Source organism: Aegilops tauschii, chromosome 4, assembly GCF_002575655.3.
Source record: "Aegilops tauschii subsp. strangulata cultivar AL8/78 chromosome 4, Aet v6.0, whole genome shotgun sequence".
Lineage (NCBI taxonomy): Eukaryota > Viridiplantae > Streptophyta > Magnoliopsida > Poales > Poaceae > Aegilops > Aegilops tauschii.
Genome location: NC_053038.3, coordinates 70,170,144 through 70,193,460, shown reverse-complemented (window position 1 = coordinate 70,193,460; position 23,317 = coordinate 70,170,144). Strand labels below are relative to the sequence as shown.

The 23,317-nt window shown below is 46.7% G+C and overlaps 2 protein-coding genes across 9 annotated transcripts in view; one reads left to right on the top strand and one right to left on the bottom strand.

Annotated features, from left to right (window-relative positions):
- The window catches only part of LOC109733447 (disease resistance protein RGA5), a 50,319-nt gene extending 39,538 nt beyond the window's left edge, over positions 1–10,781 (bottom strand). For 4 of the 8 annotated variants that reach the window (XR_006662207.2, XR_012181382.1, XM_020292668.3 and 1 more), the window contains exons 1-8: positions 10,236–10,376; positions 9,266–10,122; positions 6,872–8,965; positions 6,179–6,709; positions 6,015–6,099; positions 5,289–5,351; positions 5,046–5,209; positions 3,961–4,036 (exon numbers count right to left, since the gene is read on the bottom strand). Coding sequence is in view for 5 of the 8 variants with exons in the window: in XM_020292668.3 (XP_020148257.1) it covers positions 3,961–4,036; positions 5,046–5,209; positions 5,289–5,351; positions 6,015–6,099; positions 6,179–6,709; positions 6,872–8,965; positions 9,266–10,122; positions 10,236–10,334 (3,969 nt within the window). In the remaining 3 variants the exon portion in view is untranslated. Of the gene's footprint in view, positions 1–3,960; positions 4,037–5,045; positions 5,210–5,288; positions 5,352–6,014; positions 6,100–6,178; positions 6,710–6,871; positions 8,966–9,265; positions 10,123–10,235 lie in introns of all 8 variants that reach the window. The other 4 variants (XR_012181383.1, XM_073496299.1, XM_045227414.2 and 1 more) reach the window with 3 other exon arrangements.
- LOC109733448 (disease resistance protein RGA4) lies at positions 10,483–18,924 on the top strand. The gene is made up of 3 exons (XM_020292671.3): positions 10,483–10,761; positions 10,848–11,767; positions 16,664–18,924. The coding sequence occupies exons 1-3, from the start codon at positions 10,579–10,581 to the stop codon at positions 18,759–18,761; spliced, it is 3,201 nt and encodes a 1,066-aa protein (XP_020148260.1). The 5' UTR covers positions 10,483–10,578; the 3' UTR covers positions 18,762–18,924.
- The last annotated feature ends 4,393 nt before the right edge of the window (positions 18,925–23,317 follow it).

Here is a 23,317-nt window from a genome sequence, read left to right as displayed (position 1 = left end):
TGCCATGGTGATACTCGTACCAGGTTCCTCCTAAGGAGATGTAGGAGACGAGGCCGGCACCACGCAATTCCCCCTCGCGAGCCTGAGCCCCGAGGATAGGGCCATTGTGACGTTGCAGCGGACTGTGCCGGGAGCCATTGAGCTAGAGGAGGGACTGAAGAAACACCTAATGGATACCATAAAGTTAGTGAGTGGAGCCATTGCCATCCGCCAGAATGCTGAAGTAAGTACAGTCGATCACTCTTTTTGTAGTTCAAATTTTGATCCTTCAACACCAGGCGCATGATTAATGCACTCGGTGGGGACCCGGCTGCTCAAACCTAGTTCCAGGCGACCTGCGGCCGATGGCGTTTGAATCTCCTCCCGCCCCTGGCGATCCCGAGGGTGACTCGGCCGCCTGCTCGCCGCCGTGGCGGAAGGGGTATATCCAACGCTCTTCAGGAAGGCACGGCGGCGCCAATGGGCATCACCGCGTCAGTGCCGGACAAGCCGACAAGGATTTCTCCCAACCGCCAACCAACCACGACCCCGGACGATCCATCGCGCTCCACCATACTTGCCGTCCACCAATATGCGCCACCACAGGCTTGTAGTCACCATCGCCGTTTCACCGTGACAAGTGAAGCGAGACCGGCGGGATCGAGAGGAAGCAGCTGGAAACGGGAGCAGCAGGGTCAGCAGCCACGCGGGAGGGGACAACCTCCACCACCCTCTGCGGAAACCGACCGGACACAGCTCAGGAGCAAACCAGGCACCCCTGCCCGGCCGAGCCCGAAGCGGGCTCATGAAGCTCCCGTCGCTCACACCTCCGCCCGCCGGAGATGACGTCGGAAAGCCCACGCCAGGCCCGCCTAGACCAATATGGGGCCCAAAAGGGCCCAGATCTAGGCCGGAAGAGCGCCGCCCCTCAGCCAAGCAGCCGCGCCACCGCCACCTCGCCACCCGGAGTTGCGCCGCCGCCGGATCCGTCGCCGGCCTGGGTGCACCGCCACCGGCCGCCACCACCCGAGCCGCAGCGCTGCGTGGGAGGAAAGAACGGGGCCGCCGCCACCACGCGAGCAAGGCCCAGTGGCCTACGCGGGCGGCGGCGGGAGGGCATTAGGAGGAGGGGGGCGCTGGGAGGAGGGAAGGGGAGCCCCCGGTCGCCTCGCTTGGGGAGGCGACGCGGGGGTCGGGGAAGGGGAGGTCGCAATATCTTAGAGTTGCTTTTGTAGATGATATCATGTGGCCATCCTTGAACTTCATGGACTTAGCACCATGTACTCATTGACTAGCTGACTAGATGATATCAAGTAGCCATCCTTGAACTTCATGGACTTGGCTTGATGTACTTGACTGGCTGACCAGATGATATCATGTAGCCATCCTTGAACTTCATGGACTCGACTTTTGCAGCCGGTGAACTGTGTTTTGGACATCCCTGGTGGGAGCTCATATGCTTACTATTCTCTACTGCCAGTATACATGTGCTTGTCAACAGCATCCCCAGTGAGGAAATCTATCATTAGTTTAATTACCGAAGAGTTAGCCAGGGTGACCCTTGTCTCCGATGAAGTGTGTCATCTTGATGGAGGTCCTTCATCGTTTAGTCGAAGCGGCGGCGATGCAAGGTTTGCTTGCTGCGTCGCTTTATGCTGATGATGCGGTAGTCTTCCTGAAGCCAACTCGCAAAGATCGTGAGCTGATGCTTTAACTGCTTCATACTTTCGGCTATGCCTCTGGACTCCACACCAATACTATTCAGATTCTCACACACCACCTTGCCTGCCCTCTCAAGGAATTTCAAATTCAATATGTTCCACTTTCAATTTGGAAGCTCTTACACACTGATTATCAACCTCTCCTTGATAAAATGGACAATAAGCTTGCCGACTGGAAAACTGGTATGACCACTAAAAGCGGACGACTAGTGATGGTTAAATATGTCGCTCTGCAGTCGCAGTTCACACCATGCTACCTACAGATATACCCAACTGGGTGAAGACTGAACAACAGTTGATAAGAAACATCGAAGCTTCTTCTGGAAAGGGTGTTGAGAGACAAACCGTGGCCACTGCACCGTAGCATGGAGAGATGGTTGCAGATAAATCAAGCTCGGGGAGATCAAAGATATTAAGAGAATGAACTGGGCATTGCAGGCAAGATGGTTGTGGCTGCAGCGCACTGATGAATCTCGGTCGTAGACCAGATTTCCAATCGAAGTTAACAAGCACATAGCTGGCCTGGTTCATGCGGCTACAAAGGTGGACATGGGCGATGGGAAGCGCACAAGATTTTGATCAGACCAATAGATTTACTAATAGTTGATTGCTGATATTGCCCCTACAGTGGTCGCAGCAGTTGTGTCGAGGGTTATCTATAGCAGAACCATATGCAAGGAGCTGGGCGGCAGAGGTTGGATCGGTGAATCTCAGAAGCCCTAAACGTGCAAGGGTCCGTTGAATTTACCACACTTGGCTGGGTGGTTGACGTCCAATCCTTGTCCCTTGGAATTGAAGATCAATTCACCTGGAAGCTCTCGGCGTGCAATACACTGCAAAATACGGATGAAAATGGAGCGGAAACGGACGGAACTGAATGATGTCACATTTGTTTCCATATTTTTTAGTAGAAGCAGAAGCGGATACAAAAATTTCATGAAAGAATATGGCAACGGATAGTGTGGACACAGATATAAAGTGAAAGTTTGCTGGAACTCAAAAACCTCTTGAAACATAAGAGAAAAACACAACAATGCCAACAAATTCAATTGCTAACGACTACAAATATTATGATATTATCATCGAAATATAATACTCCCTCCGTTCACTTTTATAAGTCGTTTCAGACAACTGAAATTGACCTGTTTTGCATGCTGTCTGAAATGTGTACAAGGCCTTATAAAAGTGAACAGAGGGAGTAATGTATATGTGTAAATTTTTAATTTCGCAACATAATAAGGTATACTAGTTGAGAAGAACAGGATGACAGGGAGGATCAGGGGAAGGATTATGTTTTTTAGTGGTAGATTTAATTGTGCCAAAAGTCTATATGGGTTGGATTGGAGTGGGCTACATAGACAATAGATAAACGGAAACTTCCGCATGTGTGGATACGGAAATTCCTAATTCACTGGTGCTCCACTAGAAAACACTGTCCGTTTCCATTTCCACAAGAAACTTACCAGTTCCGCTTCCATTTTGTAAATTTCCTTTTCTATTCCCATAGTTTCTCTCTGTTTTCATATTTTTGCGGAACGGACAGAAAGTTTCCGCTCAGCTTTCATCCCTGCTCCTCTAAAGTGCAATATTTTCGCATGATTGACGTCGGCAAGCTGAGGCCTGCATCATCCGGATGCTAGCGCCCTCTGTGACCAGGCAGATGAAACAATCTTGCACCTACACACCAGATGCACATTCTTGAGACAAGTGCTGGCATCCTGCTCCCTAAAAGTTATCTGCCCCCATCCAACAGAGTGACTTCAACTCTTGGTTCGAGCAGGCTGCGCAACGAGCTGGTGCAGAAAAGCTGAAGGGAGCGAGGTTGCTGACCTAAGTCACCATTCAGATGTTATGGCGGCTTTGCAACGACTGTGTTTTCAGTGGGGCTTTGACAAACTGTTCAGCGCTGGTTGACTCAATTGTTTTTTTGAGCTGAAGTCGATGTGAGGCAAAACTATGGTTGCCAGCCGGAGCTAAAGCTCTGTGACGGCTCCCATGGCATACAAACTACAAAGCCTCCTGAGCTCACTGTTTAGACTATCACCCGAGTGCAGCACAGTTTGAAATTTTTGCTTTCTTAGATTTATTTCTTAGTTCTTTTTTTTTCGGTTCTTGTGGTTCTTGTGGGGTGGAGTTGTAGGGTTTTGCATCATCTTGACGCTCTTCTAATACAAAACGGAAAATAAAAGGTACCCTTAAAAAGGAGACACAATACAGTACAATATGAAGATGCTACCAAACATTGTAAGGATGCACTCACATGCTTAGCCGTTCCAAAGTCAGCCAATTTAACAACACCGTTACCATCAATTAGCATATTTGCTCCTTTGATATCCCTGTAAGAGTACATTCATATGCATAAAAGTGTTATATTGATGCAGAAGTGAATACCAGCATAAAATACAATTCCAGAAGTTATTTTAGTTGCAAGAAAACTGTAAGGGAAGCCGTAGAAATAGGAACTCAAATTCGTGTTCGCGAAACTTGAACACAGGTGGTCGGATTGTAAATCCACTCTCCCAGCTAAGTGAGCTACACTCTTCCTAACTATTCTGGTAGTTGTCCATTGAGACATGTGAGATTAGGCCTTGACATCTGAGCCCTCCACCAGTGTATGTGCGTCTAGAATAACAACAAAAGCAGATAAGCATCTATGTCCCTTTTCAACCTGCCTTCATTTACCACATTCATATACATGTCTGACGGAAAAATAAACAAAAATAATTGCACAGAGGCAGCTTCGAAGTCCTTGCTTTTCGTAGCAGTAGCAACTGGCAAGGATGGACATAAAATGGTACTCCCTCCGTCCCGAATTACTTATCTTAGATTTGTCGTGTCTAGATACATCCATATCTAGACATATCGAAGACAAGTAATTTGGGACGAAGGTAATATATGATTATGGACGCAACATGCTATAGACTCAAGATAATAAGAGTTAACAGAGAACAATGGACAAGATTAGACCTGCAGACCAGGGATATGAGAATATTATATTGACAGGTCCAAGTACAACTTCAAAACCTTTTGACTATATCAACCTAGCTAAGATGAAACATGCTTGAAATGTTGTTGTGTGGACAAGGCATGTTGGCTTGACAATTATTTTTATTTTAGTGATCTCTTAAACATCTTCTACCAAGTTTTAGCTTTTTGTGATCGAGACGAAGAGGGAGAGAGATGGACGAGTTGCGGCAGCCTAAATAAAACTAAACCTGGGCTCTTGTACCATGTTAAAGGCGCAACTTATCTAATATTGCAAACCCCAAGGGGCAAATACTTAACTATGCCCCGCTGACCTAGTTAGCAGGAACTATGTAAATAAGGATACATATTTGCACATACCTATGCATAATATTTTGGCCATGCAAAAACGCTAAACCCCTAAGAATATGGTGAGTGAAGTTGCCGACAATCGATTCTGTTATTGCTCCACAATGTTGTTGGATATACTTATTAATTGAACCAAGATGAACATACTCCATGTAAATGTAGAGGTGGCCTTCTATCTGCAAGATCCTCCAAGAAATAAGATTACATTATGGAAACATGTGGAATTACTTAGCTCAGATTGGAAGGGAAACTTACAGTTTCGCTACCATAATACTGGACTATGTTCTCATGCTTAAATTGGCTTAGAAGCTTTATTTCCTGAAAAGAATGAAAGTAAGTCAGCAAAGGTATCTTGAAAACCTGCTATACATCATCACAGAGGAGAAAAGCCAAGTACGAGTGATTGTCACATGATGATAACTTAAATGAATCCTCAGGAAGGTGGTACAACTAGGGTGCTTTAAGAGACTTAAGTTCCTTTTTGGTTGACGAAGATTGTAAGTATCTCTATGAGCAAATGAAATTATGTTCTAAGTTTCGGCTGCTAGGGTTGGAGTATAATCTACTTTTCTTGTTCTATTGGCAAATTTGATGTTACATTGGTAGTTCCTCTCTATAAATAGAGAATTGAGATAAATTGGAAGCCAAGGCAAGAACTAACAAGCATGGAAACTAATTAAATAGATTGATATGGAAATCCCTGAGCTGACTTGAAGATCAAACTGCCATCGACTGGCTGCCCTATCCTTGGCACGTCAGCCGTGCATCCGCTCTCACGTGACAGTAGGTTATACTTAGAAAATCATAATCATAAACAAAATAAGCTAGAAACTTATTTCTCAGAATGAGGAACCTTCAAAAAGAACAATAACAAAGAAAAGTATTCAGACAGAACTCATGTAACTGATAAAAAAAATAGATTCTAAGTTTGCAAAAGAACAGCTTGTAATTATTTAAGAATGCATAGCCAGATTTAATAACCTGATCTAATTGCTTCAAGGACTCAGCAGATCTAGAATCATTAGGAATACTGATCGCTTTCACTGCACAAAGAGCTCCAGTATGCCTACATTTAAATGGAAGTAAACCAACATTCAGAATTTAACATGAATAGCCACAATGATATATGGATTACACTTCCATACCTGTTGGTAGCTTCATATACATCACCAAATGTACCACTGCCTATAAGTTTTCTCTTTTCCCATTGACCAGCTACTAAGGACATTTCAACTTTTGGAGCAGGTTGGTTGCTGAGAGTTGCTTTCACTTGGCTTATAGCACTGGGAGGAAGTGGTAAGGGGTGAAAATAGGCAGTACTCCAGGTGCCTTCAGCGCGTGAAATATGATCTTCTGGGGATAACATCGGATGCATAGCTGATTGAGGGGCACTGGTATTCCTTGGCGTAGGAGGACTCAATGCCCTTGACCAAGGAGATCCCTCCGGATCCCATGTATATGTTTCAGGTAAAGAGTGATGAGATGATGGAGCTGACGACGATTTTGGACTTGAACCAGATGATGTAGTACATGAAAAGCTCACTGCTTCAGCTGCAATATTATCATGTAACTTTTCAGGAAATGACATTCTGTTATTACTAGGCATAGTCAGCTTTGTATCGGCTGCGCATAAATCCATATGCTGAGGAGACATCTGCATGATCTGATTTGTCACCCTGTGTAACCATCAGACATGTAAGCATCAGGAAGTAAATGTGAGTAATACATAAAGGTTTGCTGGCGAAATACAGTGTGCACATTTTACTTGTGAGAAAATGTCGTAAATAACATAATATTTGCTTTTAGCGCGGGGGTGGGGGTGTTGGTAAATAACCTACCCGCTATCAGCAAACTGCTTTGTATCTTCCTCGGTCTCATTTACCCCACGCTGTTCTTGTAGAATTTCATGACATTTACTTGATGAGCTGTTAACTTCGGTCCTTGGCTCGTTCTCTTCCTCAACCCAATCTACCCTTTTTACGTTGACGTAACTAGGAAACCTTGAATGCTTGTGAATGGTATCCTTGAACGCAGACTCTGCAGCACTTCTGTCGGGTTCCTCAGCACCCTCGGCTGCCCCAATTATTCCATCAATCTTCTTCAGGTTTACCAAGTGCTGAATGCCGGCAAGCAAAACATCATACTGCTGTCCTTTGCGGGCATTGAAACCTAGTTTGAGCCTATGAACATTGGGCAATGCTCCTTCCTGGAAGGCCAGGCACAGTACACCGCACATGTATTTGAAATACTTGAGAGCAGGGAACGCCCCATTGTTGAAGATGATGCTTTCTGCAGGGGGTTGCCGGACATACAATGAAAGAACAGTTAGGGCAGGCAATCCTGTGATGCTGTCAATATCATTCCTTCGTAGTTCACGGACCACAAGATTCAAATAGCAAAGTTTGCGAACTGCTCCAATATCCTTGGGAAAACTGGAAAACATGCAAATTGGGGGCAACAAATCAAGTTTCTGAAGACCCTGAAGAAAAACAGGAGGAGAATAAACGCTGCTCAGGACATCATGGTAAATGGCTGTGCTTAAAGCTCCAGGAGCCAGAATGACAGATTTGAGGTTAACAAGCTTGATAACAGAAGAGGCCAGAGCAACCATGTTTCTCTTCAGATGCTCATCAGACTGCACTGTGGAATAGGTGAGATGAAGATACTGCAGGTTCATCAGGCCACCCAGGCTCAGTACATTGTCTTCAGTGTTATTGCCAAGGTCAAAATACTGTAGTGTACGCAGAGACCTGATGCGGCCAATCCCATCAGGTAGATTTGTCTCATCTCGAAGAGAGAGATGCAATAAGCTCGGGAGATGAATAATATCCAATGGAACAGCAGATAATCTTGCATTTATTTCCAGTGTTTCCATGTATTGTAGTCCTCGCATCTGGGCTGGCAGTTCTACAATGATATCGCATGAAATCTTCAAATATCTGAGGTGAACCAAACTGCAAATTCTTGTGAGGTTGAGACTCGTATGCCCATATTGGTTGCCCCAAAAGTCAAGGATTAATACTCGCAGCAACTTAAATTCCACATCAGAAGGCAAACATCTGAGAAGTCCAAAAAAGAAAAGTGATCGCGATTGCGACAGTATTACACCTGATGGTTTGGTCGCATATTTGGCACTGCTAAAGTGGAGAGAAAGTCGACGAACCATATTAGAATTTCCTGTGATGGCTTTTGAGTAATCTATGGAAGTGATAAAATTCTCTTCTTTGGACTTGTACATAATAAGATCACGTACAGTGTGGTGCAATGTACAGGATAACACCTCATCATTGTGGTTAATTTGCTCAGGTTGGATCATTCCCTTGTTGACAAGCTCATAAAAATAGCTATCTGCAATTTCCTCCACCTCTTTTTCTTCCTTTGCAGTAATGAAACCTTCAGATATCCATTGCTTCAACAAATCAACCTTCCACATCGTGAACCCCTCTGGATACATAGCAAGATACAGCAAGCATGTCTTCAAATAATGAGGAAGACAACTGTAGCTAAGGTTTAGTACTTCTTTCAGCATCTCTTCCAAAGTAGGACTTGTACTTAAATTGGAGCATAAACATTTCTGCAGATGATGCCATAGCTCAGAGTTGTCCGTCTGACTGGCTAAGAGACCAGCAATACAAATGGTTGCTAGTGGCAAACCACCACACTTTCCAATGAATCTATATGAAACTTCCTTCAATTGATCAGGACACCGATGTTCAGAGCCACAAACAATACTGAAGAACAATTCTGCAGAGGCATGGCTGCCAAGGGGTTTCATCTTCAAAATATTATCAGACTGAGAACCACAGCATTCCAGAGCTACACCGTCTGTTTCTGCTGTTGTTATTATTCTGCTGTAATTATTACCATCTGGAAAAGCGCTTTTAACAATATCCCATGTTGTTTCCCACAGATCATCAATGACTATAAAGTATCTGCAAAATAAATGTATATATAACTATATATTTTCTGAAATATACTAATGTACAGAATGGTTGGTTAGCATTTTTATTTCTATCACTAAGTAGAAGCAAGAAATACAATTAAACAATTATTTTTTTAGTTTCTCCAAACGTTCAAAGAGTTATACCATACATTTGGTCCATCGACTGTGCACATTCACGAAACTCCACTGTGCACAATCATGAGCACTGGGTTTTATATCCGAGTCTTAGGATAGCTAAATCAATTGATTGCACACACCTCCACGGGACAAAAAAAGGTAAATAAGGTACCTCTTATCTTGGAGATATTTTGTGAGATTGTCAATGAGATTTTGCACCTCGCAAGAATAAGAGGGTAGTCGACAATGCTGAACTTGAGAGAGGATGTCCCCAAGTAGTCTCTTTGTGTCTGACGTTCGCGATGCCCGCACAAAAGCCCAGCAGTCGAACTGCTCTCCAAGCTCACAGTACAGCTGTTTAGCCAGCGTGGTCTTGCCAACCCCTGCAGGTCCATCTATACACATCACTTTCAGTTGTTGATCAGCATCCTCAGTAAGCCACTTGGTAAGCTTAATCTTCAGGTCATCGATACCAACAAGGAAATCCGTGGCCTGTCCATATAGGCCTGGAACCGGATTGTGCCTAGTGAACACAGGGCTAGAACGTGAAGCACAGTCATCAAGATGATACCTCTCACGTCGTTCACTCGCCTCCAGCACCAGGGTCCTGAGCTCTGTGATCTTGGAAACCCTTGTGCTCGGCTTCAGTGATTTGAAAAGCCGATACACCTTGACACGACTGACCCTGTGGCTGCGGACGGCTCTGGTCTTGACCCCGTCGCCGGCGTGCCTCAGCATCATGTCGTCGATGCAGTCCTCTACTTCATAGGAAAGTTCACGCACCTCATCCATCCAGTATACCGCCTTGTGGTTGGGGGTATCCGCCATTGACTGCTCCAACAGGTCGGCGCTTAATTCTTCGAGATCTTCCTTGAGGAGCTCGATTCCGTGCTTCAGTGGCTTGGGCAGCCGGTGGTCGGGGGCCAGCAGCGAATGCAGCTTCCTGAGAAGGGGGCCCATGGCACCCAGGGAAGAGCTCATCGGAGCCTCCATGGCGCTCGTGGTTAACAGAGAAGAACTCATCTCTACCTGAAAAATCAAAGCATGGAGAATAATGACATGTAAGGGCAAGAGCAATGTGAAAAGAGAAAAACTGGACACACAAAACCAGTTCTGCTCCATCTTAGAAAACTGCGTTTTACTTTCAGTTCTCCTTTTACTGAACCGCTCCTCTCAGTGAGCTGATGTATGAGGCAGAGACCATTCTGGTAATCGAACCAGGGAGGAGCCTCCCTGTTCATCTAAAAAAAAATGTTTAGCATCGATTGCGGGGCCCACCGGTCAGAATAGCCTTTTCCCCGCCCGGCACTATCGCCACCGAAATCCCCTCTTCCTCCTCACTCCAATTCAGAAATCCCCAAATCGATGTAGCCGGGAGCGAGATAGGGACTGCAGCCGGCGCGGGCCTCGTCGACGGCTTCTGCGGCAGCGCTGCCGCGCGGGGAGGACCGGCGAGGGCGAGGTTGCTGCTCTGGAAGGGTGGAGATGGTGCGCGGCGGCCGGACCAAGAGCAGCCGCTGGCATCGGTTTGGAGCTAAGCTAGCTTGCTTGCTTGGGTTGATGCGGTCGCCGGACAGAGGAGGAGGCACCGCCGCAGCGGTAGAAGACGACGGAGGAGGAGGAGGAGAACCTCCGCCCACGGTGACGGAACGAGTCCACGATAGAAAGGTTGGGAGATATTTTGGGCTGTCGAGAAACCGGCGGGGCCCACCTCCCTAAGTCTAGTCCTCTTTTCTCCATTATTAAATTTGCAGGATAATCTCCCCACAGTTCGGCTGCTCTTCCCTCCCCACCTTCTCGGCCAGGGTGCTGGGTGGAGCGAGCGTGGCTCGGAGACGGCGATGGAGGCGGCTCTTCTGGGCGGATTCATCAAGGTCATCCTGCCGAGGCTCTTCTCTCTCATCGACGACAAGTACAAGCTGCACAGGGGCGTCAAGAGCGACGTCAGGTTCCTCGTGAAGGAGCTCCGCATGATCGTCGGCGCCATCGACGACGACGAGCTCTCGGCGACCTCCTCCGCCGCCGCGCGCCTCTCGATCCAGGACCTGCGCGAGCTGGCCCACGGCATAGAGGACTGCATCGACGGCCTCATGTATCGCGCCACCTGGGAGCACCAGGCGTCCTTCCTCCGCCGGAGCGTTCGGCTTCGGCCCCCCAGGGCGCTCAAGACCGGCGCGCAGCTCGCTCGGGAGATGCAGCGGCTCAGGCGGATGGCGAAGGAAGCGCACGAGCGGAAGCGGAGGTACGCGGCCGACTTCCCCGCCGGCGGCCAGCCCTCCTCTGCCACGCAGCTGGTGGACGAGTCGCCCTCCTCCCCGTCCGATCCGCGCATCCTTGACGCGGATCTGGTCGGCGTCGAGGGGCCCCTCGCGGAGCTGCTGGAGCAGCTGGCTGAGGGGCGACCCAGCCAGCTGAAGGTGATCGCCGTCGTCGGGTTTTGCGGCTTGGGGAAGACCGCCCTCGCCGCGGAAGTGTACAACCGAGAAACCCGCAGCGAGAGATTTGAGAGGCACGCGTGGGTTTATGCGGCGCTGAAGAGCCCACGGGAGGTGCTAGCGGACCTGCTCCGGAAACTTAGCTCCGACGCCCCTTCTTGCCAGGGGAAAAGTGTACTGGAGACCTCCGATGTCGGCCAACTCTGCACAGAACTGAAACAACATTTGGTGATGAGGAGGTAATCGACTTCGGGCTTTGCCTGATTCATTTCGCCTTTGCACCTATAATTTCAAGAAACATCTCTGTTTTATCTGCCATAGATGCACCAGTATGGTAGTATTTTCTTGCTAGTTAGCTTTGTTAGACAGATTAGGGTTTGGAACAATGCTCGATACCCTTGGTGGGTACGGCTGTCATATATTTATAAGAGGGAACCGTACAAATACAAGTTGTGTTACAACACGTATATCTAATATATACTTAGTCTAACACCCTCCCTCAATCTTAACTATGTCCTGAAACACTCAGAAGGTTAAGATTGCAACGACATCCTTCAAAAGAAGGCAAGGGCAAGGGTTTAGTGAAAATATCAGCAAGCTGATCCTTCGAAGAAACAAACTTAATCTGAAGGAGCTTCTGAGCAACACGTTCCCTCACAAAATGATAGTCAACTTCGATGTGCTTCGTTCGGGCATGAAATACTGGATTGGATGAAAGGTATGTTGCATCGATGTTATCACACCAAAGAACAGGCGGCTGAGTTGGGGAGACCTTCAACTCTCGAAGCAATGACTGCACCCACATGATCTCAGCTGTGGCATTAGCAACAGCTTTGTACTCAGCTTCGGTACTACTCCGAGACACCGTAGCTTGCTTGCGAGCTTGCCAGGCGATCAAGTTAGGCCCAAAGAACACAGCATGTCCCCCCGTGGATCGCCGATCATCAGGACAACCAGCCCAGTCGGCATCAGAGAATGCTGAGATCAGTCCAGAACGCGCAGGCTGAAGATGGAGACCATATGAACCAGTGTGACGAACATAGCGCAAGATGCGCTTAACAGCTGACCAGTGAGAATCACGTGGTGCATGAAGATACTGGCACACACGGTTAACTGCAAATGATATGTCTGGTCGAGTAATGAGCAAGTATTGCAGTCCACCCACAATGCTGCGGTACTCTGTGGCATCCTCAGGAGCAAGCAAGTCACCAGCAAGAGCTGTCAGTTTGTCTGTAGCAGACATGGGAGTCGTAGCAGACTTGCACTGCAACATACCTGCACGACGCAGGAGATCCTGAGAGTACTTCTGAGTAAGAGTCAAGCCACCATCAGAATGAAGAACCTCTAGGCCCAGAAAATAATGCAGTCTCCCAAGATCCTTAACAGCAAACTCAGCACCAAGAGAGGACACAAGCCGGTCTGTAGCAGAAGCAGACGAACTGACAAGGATGATGTCATCAACATATACCAGAATGTACATAGTCACCTCAGGTCACTGTAGAATAAACAGAGACGTGTCTGCTGTAGAAGGAACAAACCCATGCGCACGAAGAGCAGCGCCAAGACGGGCATGCCATGCACGCGGGGCCTGCTTCAAACCGTAGAGAGCTTTGACAAGACGACATAAATGATGTGGCTGAGCAGGGTCAACAAAACCTGGCGGCTGACGCATATAAACCTCTTCTTCCAGAACTCCATGGAGAAAGGCATTCTGAACATCAAGCTGTCGAAGCGACCATCCGCGAGTAACAGCCAAAGAGAGAAGAACACGAATAGTAGTTGGTTTAATAACAGGACTGAATGTGTCTTCATAATCAATGCCATACCATTGTTTGAACCCCTTGGCAACCAGGCGTGCCTTGTACCTCTCAATGGAGCCATCAGCATGTTTCTTCACCTTGAATACCCATTTAGAGTCAATGATATTAACACCAGATGGAGGTGGAACAAGACGCCAAGTGTTGTTTCTTTGAAGGGCATGAATCTCCTGCTCCATCGCAGCACGCCAATGCGGGATGCCAAGCGCCGCTCGAAAATGTCGTGGTTCAGTCGTAGGGTCAGCCTCAGCATGTGCCACACAGGCCGCAAGCCACGCGACAGTGCCGTCAGTGCGCTTCTTCGGTTGGAAGATGCCACTTTTGCTGCGAGTATGGGGACGCAGGACGACAGGCGGAGGTGGCGGTGGAGCTGCCATACCAGAGGAGCCACTATCCATCAGCGGCGAGGAGGACGCACCGGCGGGCGAGTCAACAGGCGCATCCGGTGGCACGGTCAGGGTCGGCGAAGACAGACCGGGTGTGATCGGCGTCGACGGACCAGGCGATGAAGACTCGGTGACCTGCGAGGCCTCCGGCTCAGGGGAGAGCGCCGCGGGTCCAGCCGGCCCGGCCGACAGCTCTGCAGGTTCGGCCGGCCCAGGCGACAGCGAGGCCGCTGACCCCGGCGACTTGGTCACCCCATCGGATCCTCGTGCATGGGGCATGCACGCGTGATCGACGTCGGGGTCAAGCGGGGTAGTGGCGGAGGCAGCCTCGTCGAGCGCCTCATCCGGCATGGCAGCAACTGGCGCAGTTGTGGCCATATCATCATCCAGAAGCTCAAGTCGAGCGCCTCGTCCAGTCCCTGCACCATGGTTAGGCAACAACAGAGGAGAATATGCAGCATCCACAAATTGATCAGGCAAAACTGGAAAAGAGTGCAACTCAGTGACGGGAGTATCGGTGGGTGATGTGAGCGTGGAAAACGGGAAGACAGTCTCATCGAACACAACATCACGAGAAATGTAAACACGATTTGACGGGATGTGAAGACACTTGTAACCTTTGTGGAGAGGACTGTACCCAAGAAACACACATTGTTTAGATCGATACTCAAGTTTATGCTTATTGTACGGACGAAGATGCGGCCAACACGCACAGCCGAACACTTTGAGGAGGGAGTAATCTGGAGTTTCATTAAGCAACACTTCGAGTGGAGACTTCATGTGAAGGCGTCGTGTGGGAATCCTGTTTATCAAAAAACAGGCAGTAACAAAAGCATCGCTCCAGAACCGAAACGGGACAAAGGCATGTGCAAGAAGTGTCAGGCCAGTTTCAACTATGTGACGGTGTTTGCGCTCAGCTGCACCGTTCTGCTGATGTGTATGAGGACAAGACACATGGTGTGAGATGCCAAGCTTCTGAAAGAAGGTGTTAAGGTTACGATACTCACCCCCCCCCCCCAGTCTGACTGAACATGGATAATTTTGTGCTTAAGCAATCGTTCAACATGTGCTTGAAATTGCATAAAGACATGAAACACATCAGATTTGCGCTTAATAAGATAAATCCAAGTAAAGCGACTGAAAGCATCGATGAAACTGACATAATAGTTGTGACCACTAACAGAAGTTTGGGCATAGCCCCACACGTCTGAAAACACAAGCTCAAGAGGAGCCGTGACAACACGACTTGATACAGAAAAAGGCAACTGATGACTCTTGCCTTGTTGACAAGCATCACACACTAGAAACTCCTTATTACTCGACTCAACAGGAAGATGATGGCGATGAAGCACATGGCGCACAATGGGAGTAGCGGGGTGGCCAAGGCGAGAGTGCCACTGCGACGACGACACCCGAACACCACTGAAAACTTGAGAGACTCGTGGCACATCAAGTGCGTATAAGCCGTCGCGAGCTCGACCACTAAGAAGAACGTCCCTCGTGTCCCGGTCCTTAACAAAAAAATGGAAAGGGTGAAACTCAACAAACACATTGTTGTCACGAGTTAATTTAGGAACCGAGAGTAAACTACGTGTGACTGAGGGAACACGAAGGACATCAAGCAGATGCAAGGTTTTAGTGGTACGTGAAAGAAGAGATGCCTGACCAACATGTGAGATGGGCGTACCTGATCCATTGGCCGTGCGGACCTGATCGTGACCGGTGTAGGGCTGGCGAGTGACCAGCTTGTCAAGCTGACTCGTCAAATGGTCCGTAGCGCCCGTATCCATGTACCAGGCAGGATCCACCGAGTATGAAGGAGTGAACCCGGGATCCGGTGTAGCGAGAGCAGCTTGCTTCTCATTGCCCTTCCCATTGTTCCCAATGCCAAGAAAATCTCGTTTAAAGCGACGATGGCAGCGAGACGCCAAGTGCCCCTCGATGCCGCAGAGTTGACACTCAACCCCACCACCACATGCCTCGCAGTGGAGCCGCTTGCGGCCAGCCGTCGGAGGTGGAGCGGGCGGACGGGGCTGGTTGCCTGAGGTCGGCGACGCCTTCTGCTTGGCACCGCGGGCGCCCCCGCGGAGAGCAGCCGTCGGTAGTGTTGGTGATGACCGTAGGAGGTACGCCGTAGGGCTGCAGCGACGCGACGTGCGGCACAGAGAAAGCGTAGGGCGCGCCATACGGCGCCTCGTAGGGCACCGCGGAGGACGAAGCATACGGTGCCGGCGCGACATACGGCGACGACGGCGCGACGTACGGCGCTGGGTACGGCCCACCGTACGGCATCTGGACGGGAGTGCCACGAGGGCCTGAGGCCGGCGGCGCCGTAAGGTAGCTGCGCGGGATCAAACGCGTGCGACGCCAGGGCGGCATCACGGACGATCGAAGGCGCGGGCGATCGGGGCGCTGGAGGACGCGACCCCGATGCAGACGGACGGGCCCAGGCGAGCGGGGTAGACGCCATGAACGGCGATTCCGTCGCCAGGGTTGACGGAGGCGGCGCGGCGGCGGCAGAGGAAGCGGAAGCACGGCGCGGACCGAACGCGTCGTCTGATACCATGTTAGACAGATTAGGGTTTGGAACAATGCTCGATACCCTTGGTGGGTACGGCTGTCATATATTTATAAGAGGGAACCGTACAAATACAAGTTGTGTTGAAGTTGTGTTACAACACGTATATCTAATATATACTTAGTCTAACAAGCTTGAGTGAAAACTAAACATAATGCGATCCAAATCTTAATGATCAGCAGCCTAATTTCTCATAGTACAAATGACAAAAACATTCACAATTTGTTGCTCCAAACCCCAAAAATCTGTAGATGGAGACAAATTCTACCAATGGGTGTGTTATAGATGGAAGTTCATATTTTTGCTCAAAAAAAGATCTGTATTACTTATTTTTCTTCATGATCTGTCTTTCAGATATTTCATTGTGATTGATGACATTCGAACAGAAGATCAGTGGAAAACCATCAAATCTGCCTTGCCAGCAGATAAGGATATTAGCAGCAGAATACTGGTGACGACGACTATTCAGTCAGTAGCTAATGCCTGCAGTTCTAGTAATGGCTATGTTCACAAAATGAGCAGACTTGATAAAATGTGCTCGAAACAATTGTTCACCAAGAAAGCTTGTCCGGACAAATATTCATGTTACAAGCAGCCTGATCCAGCGGAAGTTTTGAAGAAATGTGACGGCCAGCCACTTGCGCTGGTGACAATAGGTGAATTCTTGCAAGCAAAGGGTTGGCCAACAGGACCTAGCTGTGAAGACATCTGCACCCAGATAGGTTATCACCTGGAGAATGACAAGAGCTTCGAAAAAATGCGACGTGTGCTGATTCATAACTACTCCACTCTGCCTAGCCATGCTCTCAAAGCCTGCTTGCTATATTTTGGTATGTTCCCAAGTAATCGTCCCATCAGGAAGAAAAGTCTTTTGAGACGATGGCTTGCTGAGGGATTTGTAGAACCGCAACCTTCGCCGAGCTCCCCGGATCCCATAGCTGCTTTCAATTCCCTCATGGATCGAAACATCATTGAGCCAATCAATTTGAGCAACAATGATAATGTGAAGACTTGTCAAACATATGGCATGATGCGTGAGTTCATTTTGCACATGTCCATCTCTCAGAACTTCGTTACTTTGTTTTGCAATGACAAGATAGAGCCCAAATACGTTCGTCGGCTTTCTCTCCATGAGAGCTCTGCTACAGTTGTTGACAGTTTTAGCACTGTTGATTTATCACTTGTCCGGTCTCTAGCAATCTTCGGGAAGGCAAGTCAAACTGTATTGGACCTCAGCAAGTACCATCTTCTGCGAGTATTGGATCTTGAAAAATGTGAGGAGTTGAAGGATGATCATGTCAAAGACATATGCAACCTGCTGCTTCTAAAATATCTGAGCCTTGGGGGTGGTGTTACCACAATTCCAAGAGATATTGTTAAACTGAAACATTTGGTATCACTTGATGTAAGGAGAACAAAGGTACAGATACTGCATGTAGAAGTCTTCCAGTTGCCGTCTTTAATTCACTTATTTGGGAAGTTTAAGCTTACAGATATTGTCAAGCCAAAAAGTGAAGTACATGAGTTTCTCTCCAAAGGAAAAAGTAACTTAGAAACGCTAGCAGGATTTGTTACCGATGGTAGTGGAGGGTTCCTGCATCTTATGGGCTATATGAATAAACTGAGTAAGGTGAAGATTTTGTGTGAGTTGCCTGCAGGCTGTGCTGACCGAACTGATCTTAAGGAGGCCATTCAACAGTTCATTGAGGATGAAAAGCAGGCAAATATTGGTTCTCGCTCTTTATCGCTTCATTTCGGCAAATGCTGTGAAGAGCTCCTGAATTCCTTAAAAGGACCCTGCTACCTCAGCTCACTGAAATTGCATGGTGACTTGGCTGCACTTCCTCAGTTTGTTGTGTCACTTCGGGGCCTCAGGGAGCTGTGCCTTTGGTCTACTAGATTGACAGCGGGTGTTCTTGAAGCTTTGAGTAATTTGAGCTACCTGCAGTACTTGAAACTGGTTGCTGATGACCTTGACAAGTTCGTCGTAAGAGACCAGGCGTTCTGCAGGCTTCTACGCCTTTCTTTGGAGCTGCAATGTCCAACTTTCCCCACAATAGAAGAAGGGGCTCTGCCATTCCTTGTCACACTCCAGCTGCTCTGTAAAGATCTGCACGGCCTTTCTGACCTCAAAATAGAACATCTCAAACACCTCAAGGAGGTCACTCTTGACCCTAGAGTCACTCCAACAACAAGAGGAACATGGGAGAAGGCTGCTAGGGAGCATCCGAACAGGCCAAAGGTTTTGCTGCTCAAATCTGTTGATGCAGCACAAAGTGAGCTTGCAGACTACACTATAGCGTCAGAGCCAGCTGAAAGTGCCATTCAAGAAACTAGTATTCCAGCACTACTTAACCAGGGGCTGGTGGCATCATCCTCTGTGATGAGGGAACAGAGCACTTCTGTTTTGAGCAATATGGGGCTCTCAGAGGTTTCTTCTGCTTTAACATGATTTGGCGACCTCTGACGATCGGTAGCTTTTCCGATAAATGGCTCTTTTATTATCTTAAATGTCGCATCAAGCGGATATAAATCATTACTAGAAGGGTTGGGCGCGCTTTGCTGCGCCGTTGGTGTTGTTGGATTTCTTAAAAAAAACTCACTCTGTTTTAAAATATATTGTGTATAATTTTTTTGAAAAGTCAAAATTTTAAAATTCGATCAAATTTGTAGAAAGATATAACAAAATCCATAATATCAAATCGGTATGATAGATTCATCATGAAATGGGTTTCCATACTTTTTTGTTTAATATTGTGGATGTTGATATTTTTGCTCGGAACTTGATAAAAGTTAAAGAAGTTTGATTTTCCAAAAAACTAATACCCTTATATTTTGTAGCTTATGATATATTTTGTTTGGCGGGAGTGTGTTTATTTTTATTTATAATGCAGCGATTTGATGTGACTTTTGTACTGTGGTCTGTGTTATCTGCTAACCAACATATACTTATGTGGGGAAATTCCACATTGATGGCCGCATGTACTATAATTGTGTTACATTATCACATGATGGCTTTTTTCTCTAGGTGGTGCGAGGGTGCACGGTATTAATATGTTTTTATATGTTGTTTGCTGTTGATTGATTTGAAAAATCATTAGCCGATCAAATCATAAACCAAATCCAAAATTGAATACCTCAACTAAATAAAAAAGATTCAAAATTAGAGAAGATATGGGATTTAAAGAATTGGATGGGAGAGCTTCTTAAGCAATTGTTGACCCAGTCAAAATCGGGTCCCAATTCTAAATTGAAGACCTAAATTAATTGTGAGCTTAAAAATTATGAAGCATAGTGTATAGTATAAAAGAACTGAATGAGAGAATTTTGAGAAATTGTTAACCTGGTAAAAATCGGATGACCAAATTCTAAATTGAAGACCTAAATTAATTGTGAGGGCTTAAATATTGTGAAGCATATGGTATAGTATAAAAGAATGAAATGAGAGTACTTTGAGAAATTATTGACCCGATCAAAATCGGGCGACCAAATTCCAGTTGGAGATCTCAATTGAATGTTTATTTATAATGCAGCGATTTGATGGGACTTTCGTAGTGTGATCCGGGTTATCAGCTAACCAAGGTATATTTATGTGGGAAAATTCCACATTGATGGCGGCATGTACTATAATTGTGCTACATTATCACATGATGGCTTTCTTTTTTCTAGGTGATGGGAGGGTGCATGGTATTAATATGTTTTTATATGCTGTTTGCCGCTGATTGATTTGAAAAATCATTGGCTGATCAAATCGTAAGACAAATCCAAAATTGAATACCTCAACTAAATAAAAAATATTCAAAATTAGAGAACATATGGGATTTAAAGAATTGGATGGGAGAGCTTCTTAAGAAATTGTTGACCCGGTTAAAATCCGGTGACCCCAATTCTAGATTGAAGACCTAGATTAATAGTGAGCTTAAAATTATGAAGCATGGTGTATGGTATAAAATGAATGAATGAGAGAACTTGGAGAAATTGTTGACCCGGTCAAAATCAAACGGCCAATTCTAAATTGAAGAACTAAATTAATTGTGAGGACTTAAAAATTATGAAGCATATGGTATAGTATAAAAGAATGAAATGAGAGAACTTTGAGAAAGTTGTTGACCCGGTCAAAATTAGGTGATCAAATTCGAATTGGAGACCTCAATTGAATGTTTATTACTTTATTTATAATGCAGCGGTTTGATGGGACTTTCGTAGTGTGATTCGTGTTATCTGCTAATCAAGGTATATTTATGTGGGGAAATTCCGCATTGATGGCGATATGTACTATAATTGTGCTACATTATCACATGATGGCTTTCTTTTTTCTAGGTGGTGGGAGGGTGCACCGTATTAATATGTTTTTATATGTTGTTTGCTGTTGATTGATTTGAAAAATCATTGGCCGATCAAATCATAAACCAAATTCAAAATTGAATATCTCAACTAAATAAAAAAAGATTCAAAATTAGGGAACATATGGGATTTAAAGAATTGGATGGGAGAGCTTCTTAAGAAATTGTTGACCTGGTTAAAATCGGGTGACCCCAATTCTAAATTGAAGACCTAGATTAATAGTGAGCTTAAAAAATTTGAAGCATGATATAGTATAAAAGAATTGAATGAGTGAACTTTGAGAAACCCGGTCAAAATTGGTTGGCCAATTCTAAATTGAAGACTTAAATTAATTGTGAGGCCTTAAAAATTATGAAGCATAGGGTATAGTATAAAAGAATTGAATGAAAGAACTTTGAGAAATTGTTGACCCAATCAAAATCGGACGAACAAATTCTAATTGGAGACCTCAATTGAATGTGGGCTATCCAATACTAGGGAGCTTAGTGTTAAAGAGGATGAGTGACACCCGACCTTTGCATAACTAAGTTGCACGCAGCCAATCCCAGAAAGTCTGGTACAAAGAAATGAAAAAACCAACAAAACGGCAACAATAGTGTCCTATAGACCTTCGCTATGCCTATGTCAAAACTGTTGTTGGATCAATCAGGAGGTTATGCTATCACCCATGTTAGGAAAAAAAACCTCCGCACCCACCTGCTACAGACTGCCTTGAATAGCGTTTGGTACTCCACTCGTTGTAGCGCAGGCCATATACGAAGCGAATACGTATGTTGAAAATAACTTGTAGAGGAGAAGCGTTTTTGTTATTAAAAACAAAATCATTTTTACATAACCAAAGCGACGACAGTTAGCTGGCCGCTAATGAGGATGGCCGATAAGCTTTTGCCGGGCCTTAGATGAAAGGTTGAACAGAGCGTGACTATTAGGTCAGATGACCTGAATAAAGTTAGATAAATCCTGCAATAAACCAATTTTATCAGAAGATAGTTAGCATTTAACCAATGTTCTAAGAGCATCTACAGGCTGACTAGTTAAATTTGACCCCATCCGAAGACAGTGATCGGTCACACCTCATTTCTCTGCTTCCACAACCGTCCCTCTCATATTCGACCTCTTAAATCCATATAGCTCATGCAACTTGATCAACATTTACGTAGATAAAACTTCAACATAGTAATAGCAAACATATAGATCGGGGATATCAAGTTTTTAGCCTTCAAAAAAACTAGATAGTTAGCTAGTTGAGGAGAGGGGGCGCCGGATTTCACCATTTCCTCGCCGGGCTCTTCCCCTTGGAGTCTCCAAAGCACCATCAGTACTTAGTAGTCTTCGGCGTACGCGTTGGCGGTCAGAGGTGAGTCGTCACTAGTCGCGCCACTTTCCAACAAGAGGAGAGGATCCTGGCCCTTGGCGAGGATGTCGGCTCTTGTCGCGACCGCTACCTTCTCCTTCGCAAGGCGCTCCCACTCCTCGATGCCAGCCGAAGTGCCTGGCATTTTTGTGGCGGCGCCTGGTGGATGACATCGCGAAGGAGGTCATCCTCGGGCTCAACGGTCACAGATATGTACCACCGCAGTCAAAGCAACTAGGACTGGCTTTCGTCGCCTTCTACGCGGCTCGTTGCCTCGCCCTGCAAGAAGCATGTTTCTCCGATTTGCGTGTGCTTTGCCACGGGCTCGGTGGTGCGGGGACGAGAACCCATCACCGTTCGAGAGGAGCAGGGACTGGTAGGAACGGGTGCCGAGCGCGGGCTAGGGTGGATCACCCCGCTGGTAACCAAGGACAAAGCACAAGCTCAAGCTCCCGCGCATGTCCATACGCATGTGGCATAAGGGTGATGCAGAGCGTGAGCTCCTCATCGCTCGGAGCATCGCTTGAATCCTCCCTAAGAAGCACACGTTCCAGTCGACAAGGTCTGCCATGCTACCAGGTTCGCTGCCTGAGCCGGCCATGGTGGCGTGGGAGAGGAAGGGACGAGGAGGGGACAAGACGGGTGTGAGGTGGGAGCGGAGAGGGTGAGTGTGTGAGCTAGGGTTTGGGTTCGAGTGGGGATGGGGTGGGATTTTTATGAGGACTCGGTGAGGACGGGGTATGCTAGTGTGGGCCAGTCCTACATGACGGCCGTGTCTAATCCTTCTCATATCCGCCTCATATATGGGCTGGGTTTGAGAGGTATCGAACAGTTCGGACATTTGGACTGGACATAGGGAGGCTAGTTGGATGATAATTTTTTAATTGAACGATGAACAGGCTGTCCATCCCAATATTCAGAGAGGGTTTAAGGGGTCTAAATGGATCTGATCGAATGTAGATGCTCTAAATGGATCTGGTCGGCGGGCATACAGTTGCACATGAAGGGGTGGCACAACTGTGGTTGCACGCTACCGGTTGACATGCGCTCATAAATGTGCCTGTATGCAATTGCAATTGCACGCAACCGGTGGACATCCAGTTGAGCCATGTCGGTTGTGCGAAACTGTAATTGCACGTGGGCGACGTACATGTATTTGCACAAAGGCGTGCAATGTATTACCATGAAAAAAAACGTCCGGATATTTTTTGTTTAGAATCGGGTGTGCATGTTCGATGGAAAGTACAAAAGTAAAAGAAAAAATCATTAAAAAGGAAAATGAAAAAAAAATTGCACGAACCCCCACATAA

Coding starts and splice junctions, on each gene's coding strand:
- LOC109733448 (XM_020292671.3), top strand. CDS start 10,579: ATGGTGCGCGGCGGCCGGACCAAGAGCAGCCGCTGGCATCGGTTTGGA. Junction 10,762..10,847: donor AACGAGTCCACGATAGAAAG/GTTGGGAGATAT, acceptor TTAAATTTGCAG/GATAATCTCCCCACAGTTCG. Junction 11,768..16,663: donor CAACATTTGGTGATGAGGAG/GTAATCGACTTC, acceptor TCTGTCTTTCAG/ATATTTCATTGTGATTGATG.